The 12,816-nt window shown below is 31.2% G+C and overlaps 1 protein-coding gene across 2 annotated transcripts; it reads left to right on the forward strand.

The window, feature by feature from the left end:
* The first annotated feature begins 724 nt into the window (after nucleotides 1-724).
* On the forward strand, nucleotides 725-6,333 carry LOC145105296 (polygalacturonate 4-alpha-galacturonosyltransferase-like). 2 transcript variants are annotated; one of them, XM_079042422.1, is made up of 11 exons: nucleotides 725-1,007; nucleotides 1,102-1,255; nucleotides 1,930-1,964; nucleotides 2,035-2,094; nucleotides 2,334-2,471; nucleotides 2,540-2,597; nucleotides 2,678-2,724; nucleotides 2,800-3,134; nucleotides 3,224-3,581; nucleotides 4,531-5,118; nucleotides 5,800-6,333. In XM_079042422.1, the coding sequence occupies exons 2-11, from the start codon at nucleotides 1,102-1,104 to the stop codon at nucleotides 6,073-6,075; spliced, it is 2,049 nt and encodes a 682-aa protein (XP_078898548.1). In that variant the 5' UTR covers nucleotides 725-1,007; the 3' UTR covers nucleotides 6,076-6,333. The 2 variants fall into 2 exon arrangements, with proteins under 2 accessions (XP_078898548.1, XP_078898547.1); XM_079042421.1 differs by having other exon boundaries at nucleotides 725-988.
* The last annotated feature ends 6,483 nt before the right edge of the window (nucleotides 6,334-12,816 follow it).

Genomic DNA, 12,816 nt, shown 5'->3' on the forward strand with positions numbered 1-12,816 from the left:
TATTTTGAAACTTGAGAGTTGAGAGTATTGGTCAGTCGATGTCTTGATGATTAAAAATTCATATACTCATTTGGTTGAAGTTATAAATAATGGTTTCTTATTTATCTTCAATGGTAAGTTTTCTTAAACCACTTTCATTTTCAAATATTGGTAGTAGCTTTTGCAATTGTTAACTCTTTGTGCTTTGCATATCTTTTAGATGATTTCGTCTTGTTCTTTGTGTTAAAGAAGGCTTTTGGGCAATATATACATGTGACATGATATTAAATTACTTGAAGAGAAAACAAAACTAACTTTGGTTTTAGGCCATCTCCAATGCATTGAACTCGTATGAGTTCAATGGATTGATACATGTACATTCCACTCACTATACAATTTACTCATTAAACTCCGTACAATTAAATGGATTGTCATATTATTTATCATTTTCTTTTTGTGTGTGAGGTTAGAGAGTGTAAAGTTCAACGGGGATTGAACTCCTCATTCTATTGAGTACCATGTCATTAACTTACAATGAAAATTTCGAGTTTAAGGAGATTCAACTCCCCATGCAACTCTCTATTCAACTACCATCGGAGATGATGATTAAATATTTTAGGTGAACAATACTTTTTAGTTGGAAACTTACACGAGGTGTAAAATAAACATAGAGTAAAGCTAAGGGGTGTAAATGAAAATATCTCAGAATCTTTAACAAAGCCCTGACATAAATGGCGTTGTTATGATGTGGAAGATAAACAGGAAATTAGTACGAATCACAGTCAAGAAATCGTTCAAAATTTGTTGAAAATCTTCATTAGATTTGTATGCTTAAAACCCAAGCCCCTTTCCCAGCACTCCAATTACAGTGCTTTCATAGCCCTAGGGGTTGAAAATCCTCACTTTACTGATCTTTATGCTCAATTTTTGAAAGCAACGTAGTAAAATGACATTATTGATCTAAGAAGCAAGTTCCATAAAAAGATCTATCTTCCTCCCTCGGACTCCAGTACGACAGTTTTATCTCTGTGTGTGATTATGCGTAGACACCCGATAAATGGTGTAACTTTTTTGGGGTTTTTTGCTCTTGACTATTCCTGATTAGGGTTTTTTTTATTGCAGATGGCGATCAAGAGGGGGGTATCAAGTTTCGGCGTCCATAGAAACAGAGGTGGTGGTGGATCTCGTTTTCCAGTGTTCACCCTTGTGTTAATTTTAGTTCTTGCTCCCATGGTGTTCTTCGTTGGACGTGGGATTTATTCGGCTGATTCAATTGGTTAGTAATCGGTCTAATCGTTCTACTTTACTGATTTCTATGTGGATACTCTGATTTCCTGTCAAATATATTACCTGGGGATTTCCCCAATTGCCATTTTTACTATTTTGAGCTTTATGTAATCGACTGTTTGCCCTGTTGAACATTAAATATTGCTGTTTGCATTGTCAAGTAGTGTGGTTTATACTTAATACAGATTGAAATAAAGTTATTTTTTACTATAAAAAGGATTGATCTATTGTGATGAAAATTATTGGAAAACCTAGAGGTTCTTGTGAAAACAAGAAAGTAGAAGATGCATAGTCAATGTTGCTGGCATTGATTGGTGACTGATAGCTCTGCCTCCATATATTTTATTTGATTATACATTCTTTACTTTCACCATTTCATTTAAAGATTCTCATTGTATGATGTGAAGAGAAATAAATATGTCACAATAAGTCCCATTTAGTATGAAGGTAAATAGTGGAAACCAATAGACCCTTATGAATATTTCTATGTAAAGACAAATCTCTTTGTTGTGAAACATGTTAATTGCTTAGTTGATCTTTGAAATGTTCAAACACTTGATTAGTATTTTGGATGGAAACCGAAGATTTACCACTATGAATACTCTTTGATTGATGTCTTTTTAATTCTAAAAAGCCAGGTGTCTATTTTCTTTTTGTGTGCAGATCAAAATGATTCCTCAATTAGTAATAATAAACAAGTAAGCTTCTTTATGTTTATATTATCCATATCTCAAATGTTATGATGCTCACCTTCATTGAGAAATGCAGGATGTAGATTGGAGAACCAAACTTGCTTTGCAACACATCAAATCTCTTCTCTCAAAGGAGGCATGTTACTAAAAACCATTAACTTTCATGGACTAATGCAATAAATAGCAACATACTTTCATTTAGTTGTTTATTATATTTATAGCATCCTATTTTCATTTCTTTCTATTACATCAAAGTACTTTCAACTTTTGTCTTACTAATGCATTGCACATTGAAAGATCAAAGATCTACACTTTAACTCTTCTTTCACTACTCTAAGGTTAATTTCAGTATGCTGATAACTGTATGTTTTTTAGGTTATTGATGTCATCAAGGCCAACACAGATGATTTGGGACCCTTGAGTCTTGATTCTTTTCGTAAACAAAACTTTTCAGCTTCTTGGAAGTTTTCAGGACAAGAAAATGTGATTGATATTAGTTCAAGTTCTTCTGAGGTTTGTATAACTCATTCTCCATTTCTTTCTTGTTCTCTTATATGATCTAACATATTCCCATATAGCAGAATGTGGCAACTAATAAACAAGAAACCCCAAAAGGCAAACAAGATAGTTCTTTAGATGGTAATAATGTTCTTTACACTAATGTTTCCATAAGACTATAAGAATCAAATTCACATTCATGTTTATATTCTCAAATGCAGATGATCATTCTCAATACATGGAGACACCCACAATGCTAGCGAGAAGGGTAAATTTGTACTTTCAAGTGAACAATCATTCGGTTCTTCCAAATGATTAAAAACTTACTCTTGTAATCTTTTAGAAACTGAGAGACAAAAGACGTGAAACACGAGCAGCTGGTTTAATGAAACAAGATGAAGATGTAAGTATAAAGCTTGAAAATGCAGCCATTGAAAGATCCAAATCAGTTGATTCTGCTGTTTTGGGGAAGTATAGTATATGGAGGAAAGAAGCTGATAATGAGAATATAGATACAACTGTTCGTTTGATAAGAGATCAAATCATTATGGCTAGGGTTTATGTAAGCATTGCAACTATGAAAAACAAGACAAACATGGCTCATGAGCTACAAATCCGAATTAAAGAAAGTCAACGTGCTTTAGGAGATTCAACAACTGATATTGATCTTAATCAAAGGTATCATATCAAGTTATCAATATGTGTATTTATATATCAGTATCTTTTCTATTCAACTCATAAAATCTTTTTCTTGATATTCAATTTAGTGCCCCAGAGAAAATAAAAGCCATGGGACAATTGTTATCAAAAGCTAGAGATGAACTTTATGATTGCAAGTTAGTTACAGGGAAGTTGAGAGCTATGCTTCAATCTGCAGATGAACAAGTTAGAAGCTTGAAAAAGCAAAGTACTTTTTTAAGCCAATTAGCAGCTAAAACAATTCCAAATGGAATTCATTGCTTATCAATGCGTTTAACAATTGAGTATTATCTTCTTTCACCTGAAAAAAGAAAGTTTCCAAGAAGTGAGAATCTTGAAAATCCAAGTCTATATCATTATGCTCTTTTCTCTGATAATGTATTGGCTGCATCCGTTGTTGTCAACTCTACAATCATGAATGCTAAGGTAATTATTAATAATGGATGTCATTGTGGTAAACTTTATGTCTTTTAAGGAATAATGTAGAAAAAAACAGAAAGAATGAGTGATTTTGGACAAAAGATTTCATGTGCTAATTATTTTTATGCCCAAAGTTGTTTATTCTTGCAAAATCAATAATACACTTATGGAAGTCCTATCACAAAATAATTACCTTTTGAACATTTATCAGAAATTTTGAGAAAAAAAAATTTAAAAGACTTATGGAAGTCCTATCACATAATAATTACTTTTTGACCAGTTATCAGAAATTTTGCCAAAAAAAAAATAAAATTTAAAAGACTTATGGAACTCCTATCACAAAATAATTACCTTTTGAACATTTACCAGAAAATGATCACTCATTTTGCAAATGCCTTTTTTCTTTTTCAAGTTGTTATATGAATAGTCCCCACTACAAAAATCTTTTATTATTACTTTTTTTTTTTTTTTTTTTTGCAAAATGACATTACTTTGTTAAAAATGATGCCATTTCGTGAAAAAAATGAATTTTGTGAATTTCTTGAAATGGGTGGTTATTTTGTAGCAGGGACCAATCATATAGCAATTTTGCAGTTATTATTATTATTATTATTATTATTTTTGCATATTGCAATATTACAAAAAAAGGCATTTTGCAAAATGGGTGGTTGTTGAATGTTCAAAAGGTGGTTATTTTGTAATAGGGTCACACCCATTTTGGTCATTTTAGTGATCAAACAAATTTAAAATTAATGATTTATAAAAAAAAATGTTTCATATGTTGTGTGGACAGATGGCTAATAATACAAAAACTAATTAATGATTACCTCAAACTGATAATTAGGCGATTTCTGCAACACGTTTTACAGAATAATAAAGAATCAATGTTCACAAAATAGCAACTTTGATAAGTTATTTTTTTTATGGACTAATTTATGTTTTCTTTGAAACACAGGAACCAGAGAAACATGTTTTCCATCTTGTTTCTGATAAATTAAACTTTGGAGCAATGAACATGTGGTTTTTATTAAATCCTCCTGGAAAAGCCACAATTCATGTAGAAAATGTTGATGAATTCAAATGGCTAAATTCATCATATTGTCCAGTTCTTAAACAACTAGAATCTGCTGCAATGAAAGAGTTTTACTTCAAAGCAGATCATCACACAACCCTTTCAGCTGGATCTTCAAATCTTAAATACAGAAACCCTAAATATCTTTCCATGTTAAATCACCTCAGATTTTATCTCCCACAAGTTTATCCTAAATTAAACAAGATCCTTTTTCTTGATGATGACATTGTTGTTCAAAAAGATTTGACTGGGTTGTGGAAGGTTGACCTTCATGGGAAAGTCAACGGGGCTGTTGAAACATGTGGTGAAAGCTTTCATCGGTTTGATAAGTATTTAAATTTCTCAAATCCCCATATTGCCCGTAACTTTGACCCTAATGCATGTGGATGGGCGTATGGGATGAATGTTTTTGATCTCAAGCAGTGGAAGAAGAGGGATATAACTGGAATTTACCACAGGTGGCAAAGCATGGTAAGTTTTTGAGTAAATTACTTTTTTGGTCTCTTAGAATAGCTGATTTCTGCAATTTTGTAATTGTATGTAAAAAAGTTTTCTCTAGCAAATTTTGTCCTTATTTTGAAGCTTCCTAATGTTTTTAATCTGAGTGAATAGTCTAGCTGTTATTATTTTTTTTAAAATGACCACTTTGCCCTTGGACCAAAACTGAAAAAAAAAGTATACCATAAGGACCAAATTTGTAATTTTTTTTTAAAAAAATATAAAGAATAGCTTTTTGAATTTTAAAAAAATGACTATTTTGGTCCCTGTGGCGTACCTTTTCTTCAGTTTTTGATCGAGGGCAAAATGGTCATTTTCAAAAAATTAACTGTTAGGCTGTTAACTTAAACGACACATGTACCAAATTCGGTCCCTATGGTGTACCTTTTCATTTTTTTGATTTTTCCAAAAATTGACCATTGTTATAAACCTTAAATAAAAATTATTTGGTCCTATGGTGTACCTTTTCCTCAGTTTTGGATGGAGGGCAAAATGGTCATTTTCAAAAACTTAACAGCTAGGCTGTTAACTTGGACGACACATGTACCAAAATTGTTATGAATCATTAAAAAAGGACCAAAACTGCAAAAATCTATTATGCTTAGGGACCAAAATGTATTTCATTCATTTTTCTAATTGGGCTTTTGATGACAGAATGAGGATAGGGTTTTATGGAAGCTTGGGACATTGCCACCTGGATTAATGACATTTTATGGGCTTACACATCCACTTGACAAATCATGGCATGTACTTGGTTTAGGGTATAATCCAAGCATTGATAAGATTGATATTGAGAATGCAGCTGTGGTTCACTACAATGGTAATATGAAACCATGGCTTGAGTTAGCTATGACAAGGTATCGTTCATATTGGGTCAAATACATCAAGTTTGACCATCCATATATCCGAGGTTGCAAAATCAGTGAATGATATTCTTTTTTAGGCAAACACACTGTGTTCCCACATTGTTTATTCTTGTGAGTTTGATCCTATTCTTTGTTATATCTATTTACTTCTAATTCTTTTTTGTTCCAATACTTGTATGTGAAACTTACTCCCCTAAATTGGATAGGAGTAGGGAAGGATGTTATAGTTGACTTTGGAGTAATGAGATTATCTTGACACCGATATATTCTTGAAATTGTAAACTTAGATTTGAATGAATATTATATTATGACTTTTATATAATTTGAAACATTTTGGGATAAAAGATTTCACCTTGATATGATACGTGTAAACCCATCTTCAAAATTGTTGAATGAAACGGATGTATAGGCGTGGTGAAATGAAGCAATGAAATGTCTTGTAACAATGGAATGGCCTTGTCTTGCACGACTTACTTTTGGATGTGTCATGGCTAAACGCCTATCTTAAAGGTTTTATAGGTCGAAACAGAACAAAATAAAACATGACAGAATTAAACATTAAACAAGTATGGCAAAATGGAATAGAACAAATAATATTGTGTTCGACATGTATTAGAATGAGATTGGGATTGTTGTCAATGACACAATTTATGATCTTTTGTCCATCGGAACAAAGACAGAGGCTCATGACTCGCTCTCAGCAAAAAATATGAATTTCTTGTCCTCATCATTTTCTTTGAAAAGGTCACTAGAAATCTTGTTTTGTCATATCTAGTCCTACAACTTGAATAACTTCTTCATTTTAAGTTGTTTGTTTAGGCCAAAATTTCAATTCTTTGTCAGAGTAAAATTACTAGTTTCTTTCCTTTCATGGGATAGACCAAAGTTCAACATTGTCGAAAATCGGGTACAATAAGTCTCCAATTGCGCATGAAATATATCTTTGTTAAACCAATCAAACTTCTTGATGTCTCTATACATTTTGACCAAAATAGAAAAACTCTTCTAGCAAAACCACCATTTACTTGAATGATGTAATTAACTTTTGTCACATTGATACGAAGCTCACACGGAGCTTGAACGAAGAAAGCAAATCCGTGACACTGGACAACGTGTTCTACTTTTTCCATGGATTCTTGATCATTATATTCTTTCTAAAGTTGCACATGAAAGTTTGGTGGTTGTCCCTTTAAAGAGTTTTAAAAAGCAAGGTACTCTTGATTTCTTTTCTCATATCATATGTACATATAGATACCAACATCATTTGGTATTTGGCACCTAAAAATTCAAGACATATCTAGCCAAGAATACAAATAAAATGATGAAACCCATGAATATTATCGAAGTCTTTATTTATTGATTAGACAAGCTTTTTTGATTCCACCACAATCACATCATCACTTTTTAATTGAATCATATGTTGTAGAGGTGAATGATAGGAGGAAGTCATCTCTGCCCCCCAATACCTGAAAAAAATGGATCAGTGGTCTCAATTCTTTGACTATCCTGAATGCTAATGATCCACCAAACTTTGGGGGTTTTACTTTTATTGGTAAATGTGAGGGAGGGGGGGTATGTATTATAAAAAACTAAGGTATATCAAGAAAGTAGGAGACTTTAGATCTTAAACACCTAAGATTGAAATTCATATAAAACCGAACTAGACTGAAAACATAGCACACTCCAAAAATTAGACAGAATTTAAAACTGCTTATGTTGTAAAAGCCATTTAAACACCAAGGGAATATCAAACTTTCGTATATAGCATGTTTCGAATCAATTCTTTTAAAGTAACAAATCTTTTCATAATAAAACATTAGTCAAGCTCAAACTTTATAATATGCTATTGTTATAATTGAATTTTGATTGTTTTATTATTATTATTATTATTATATGAATTAATAATATATGATTATAAATTAGTTGCGCAAAATATGTTTTAGTTATGATAATCTTGTGACCGAAGAAGAATATCATCAATAAGCGAATTGCGGTTATGGGCAAAGTCTTTGATTGTAGTATGAAGAAGAGTTAAAAGGATAAATTCTTATATTTTATTGGGTCTATTTATCAAATGGCAGCTGTATAAGAAGTTGTTGGTAATGTTGTTGAGTGTTTAAGTACTACTTAAAACGAATATGTAGATTAAAAGCAGAATTAGGGTGTGAAAGATTTTCCAAAATTAGAACATCTTTTGATTTTGAATGTATGATGTTAAAAATATATTTCTCAACTTAAATAACGGATGATATTAAGATCTTGTTTAGAGCCTTAGCTGTAAAGATAGTTTTTAGTTTTTAATATAGTTTATCAATAAGTTATCCTAACTTATAAACTAGTTTATGAATTATTTTAATTTTTCTGAATTCCTTTATCTAAAAAAGATATACATTTAGTTATTTTGGACTTGAACAAAACTCAATTGACTATTGAATATAAATTTGTTTATGTATCAATTAACAATTATTATAAGATATTAGTGTTACTGAGGGTTTTAATTTTATTTTGTTAAAGGTATTCATTTATTTGATTATTGGTAAAGATAATCATTAAAACTTATGTTATCAAGGTAACATTCGCATGTGGAATAAGTTAAAACACTTATTTTAATACAAAGAAGAAAATAAACTTTATGGGATCTTAACTTTTTTTTTTTAAGGACATTTCTTGTTTCCCTCACCTTTTTGTGACTTGATTGTCCCATTATGGGAACTTTTTTGTTGGCAAAATATAGACAATTAAAAAAATCTCCTCCATGAAACTCAAATCCTCATCGATTTGGCTTGGAAGGAAATTGATACATCGATTTGGGTTGGAAGGAAATTGATACATCGATTTGGGTTGGAAGGAAATTGATACACTTGAAATATCTAAATAGGTTATTCTCACTACAAATATGCTATACTTTGGAATATTATGTATATATTATTTTACATATATAATACTTCAAATGAAGTTGTATAAAATATGTCCGTACATTGATTGGTTAACAGCTAACCATGTTGCATTTTAGACAAGACTTTACATGAAAAAAAGACTAACGCACTAACATCATTCAACCATTCGGTAGCTAGATAATTCTTGAGTTCAAATGATTCTTTTGCACACATCTATTCGTACTTAAGACAAAAATTTGTATACAATATTAAATCATGCATTACTGATCATTAGTATTTTAGCAATGGAATTTTATAACAAAAGGAGTTAAACCTTTTAGCAATTTCATACACAATTACGTCACATTTCGTGTTTTATTGGTTGCGTATATTTTGAGTCACATAAGAATCATTATTAGCATTGCTAATGATCTTTGGTTTTTTTTTGAACCGGCGAGATATCTCCGCAAGCGTACCGGGCTCTAGTAATGTGGATCCAGTAACGGGCAAGCCCACATACCTTGGCCTTTCCCCTTATTTGCCACTCCAGGGAAAATCCCCAACATGTGTTCAGCCAAGAGTCGAACTCCTGACCTCACCCATTGAAACCTATAACCCAGATGCATCACAACCAGCTAAGCTGGTGATCACATGCCTTTGAGCCGATTTCACTTCGCTGTTTTGAGCCGATTTCACTAAATGCATCAGAGTTTTTTGCATCTTTCTTTATAAGAGGACCACTAATTAATTTTCACTTAAAGTTTCATTGATGTTGATCAGTCAGTACGTTGTAGTATCTACGCTTCACATTCCAAACGGTTCAAAGTTTTTATTCATGGATTATATAGTTGTCCATATAGGATATGTTCTTTAATGGGTCGGCAAAAAACAGCATTAGGTTTATGAAGAATGGTATAATAAACATAATTGTATATATTATTGTATATTACCTTTTTAAGATTTTGATACTTGGACTCATGTATTGTAAGACTTTTTAAGACAATAAACTCTTACAAATTTGTTCATATATATATATATATATATATATATATATATATATATATATATATATATATATATATATATATATATATATATATATATATATATATATATATGTATTAGCAGTGTACCCACACGATACAGCGGTAAAAAATAGTTTTCTTTCGACAAATAGTTTCCACGTAATGGACAGTTAGTTTACTTTGGGCAAATAATTTCATGTTTTCGATTTGTTTTGTTCCGTAAACATATAATATCCATTTTGAAGAAAGAAAAGATGTTGGTGCCATGGTTGTAGGTACAATTTCCATTTTTAAGTAACTGATTCATAATAAAACTAATTTATGTTATTATTTTTGGTGAATAATATAAATGTATATGATGTTTTTGGTTAAAAATAAAAGTATATCTGATGTTTTGGGTTAAAATAAATGTAGGTTTGATATTTTAGTTTCAAGATAGAAACATATTTATGTTTTAGTTAAAAAATTCAAACATGTTTTTTACCGTGGTTAAAAATAAAAATATGTTTTTATTGTGTTTGTCTTTAAATTTTTATTATTTTCTTTACTGTTTTTTATATGAAATATTATTAGGAATTTGCTATCTCGTGTTAAAACAATATGATATCTGTTAATTAAAGTCATAAATGTTGTAATTAAGTTTTTTTTTTTCGGAGTTGTTCGCCGTATTTTATACAGTACGTCATTGGTTATCATATAGAGTATAGATTACTGTTATTTACATTTTACATCATTTCAACAACTTTATATTATATTTATAGGGTCATTGGGAATGTTTTTGATTTTTTCTTTGCCTTTTCATTTAACAACCTATTGTCTAACCACTAATCACTCGTCTCAAAACCAACTACTCCAGCATTTTCGAAGAGTTTATTGTCTTTTCATTTTCTAAACTACGCCACAATCTATATACTTAATTACCCTTAAGATTTATTACAATCAACTTCTTGTTAATTTTCTAAATTACGCCTCAATCTATATATTCACCCTTTAAATTTATTGACTTCATTTTGGTTGACAGCTTTTTGATTTACCAATACAAATGTCATTTTTAATTTTATCATTAAATTTTATCTAACGATTGAACCAAAATTGTAAATATCGTGAAAATGATTTTTTAACTTTATAAAAACAACTTGAAAGTTTTTTTTACAATATTGAAAGGTCTTTTAAATTTGAAGAGATTAAAGCTATTACTTTTATGAAGTTGTTCGTCCTAATATATTCGATTTTTCTTTGCCTAAAGGAATAAAAAAATATATTATAATCATACAACATATGAATGAGGGAAAGTGGTAGTGTCATTTGAAAAAAGAATACATATACGACTTTCAGAACAACTTGAAGAAGATTAAGAAGAGGAGATGGAAGTGGTGAAACGCGACTGTAGGGGTGTTTAAATTCAAATTTAGAAGAGATAATAGTGTTTAAACATTAAATAAAAGGTTTGAGCAAATATTATTGATTAAAAAACATCTTAATTAAAAAATATATATATGGTTTAATGTAAAAATATATAATTTATTCATATAAAGTTTTTTATTTGAATCGTATACAATTTGTTAGGTTATATTTTGTTGGTTTGGGCTAGACATCTATATGTATAGGTCTTGTTAGTCTTTGTATGAGTATTAGGATATTTCCGGTTGGGTGAACCGAAAACATGTTGTTTTGATGTTTTCGGTTCAAGTGGTGTTTGCGGCTGCAAGGATGTTTGCGGCCGTGAACTGTGTTCGGATCACTGTTCCCTATAAATATGTGTCAGTCTTGTCAGTGTAGTTAACGGTTGTATGTGTGTGTTCCATTGTACCTGACGTTTACGGATCAATACAAACGTGTGCAATTTGGATCATTCTTGCTTCTACTCCTTCTTATTCTCATTGATTATAGATTGTTCTTGTGTTTGATCACTAGTTGGTTCCAGATTTGAGACTTATTCTTAGTTGTAAACCCTGTTCTCAGTTGTGAACTCTTTCCGTTTTCGGTTGTACTTTCTTTACAAGTTTTATTTTCAGTCAATTAAGAAAATTAAATTTTTTTTTATGGAGGTTGTGAACTTGACAGGAAATCAACTTCCGGGGGATGTCAATTCTTAGGCGACCGTCTGGTGTCTTGGCAGTGCAAGAAACAACAAACTGTCTCAACCTCAACGGCGGAGACGGAATACGTTGCTGCTTCTGCCTGTTTCTCTCAAGTAATTTGGATTCAACATCAGCTGTTGGACTACGGTTTGAATTTTCTTGAAACCCCTATCTTCTGTGATAATGATGCTGCAATCCAAATCGCTAAAAATCTTGTCCAACACTCCAAAACCAGGCACATCGACATCAAAGTTCATTTTATCAGAGATTGTTATGAGCGTTCGCTGATCCGGTTGGAGCAGATTCACACTGATAATAATGTGGCAGATCTGTTCACCAAACTGTTTAACAAAGCTCGATTCGATGTGCTTGTGGGCTTTCTCAAAATGATACGTTTTGAAGACTGATTTTTGTTTTAGGCAGTTTAAATTTGCGCATTTACTTTCTTTTCTCTCCTATGCATAAATTTAGGGGGAGAAATCAAAACAAAACAAAAAATTAGAAAATCAAAAATCCAAAAATAGTGTTATTTATGTTTTATTTCTTTTTCAGAAAATATGAAAATTCCAAAAATAGTGTCTCATGATAGTCTGTCTGCAGGTGATGTGCTGGGAAGTAATATCAACCAAGTGATAACAGCAATTTTAATTTGTGTAAGGTACCAACGCTGAACTGTCTAGGCTCTGTGTTCAATGCACTGGTAGGCACGAAAGATTTCAATGGACCAGACTAGGTATAGATGGACATTTAAAAGGACTTGACAAGTATTGACTTAGATAGTTCCGTTTGGTCTGCCAATACGACGCTCGGGTAGATTGAGCAA

The sequence above is a fragment of the Lactuca virosa genome, chromosome 4 (assembly GCF_052849685.1).
Source record: "Lactuca virosa cultivar CGN04683 chromosome 4, Lactuca_virosa_CGN04683_v6, whole genome shotgun sequence".
Classification (NCBI taxonomy): domain Eukaryota; kingdom Viridiplantae; phylum Streptophyta; class Magnoliopsida; order Asterales; family Asteraceae; genus Lactuca; species Lactuca virosa.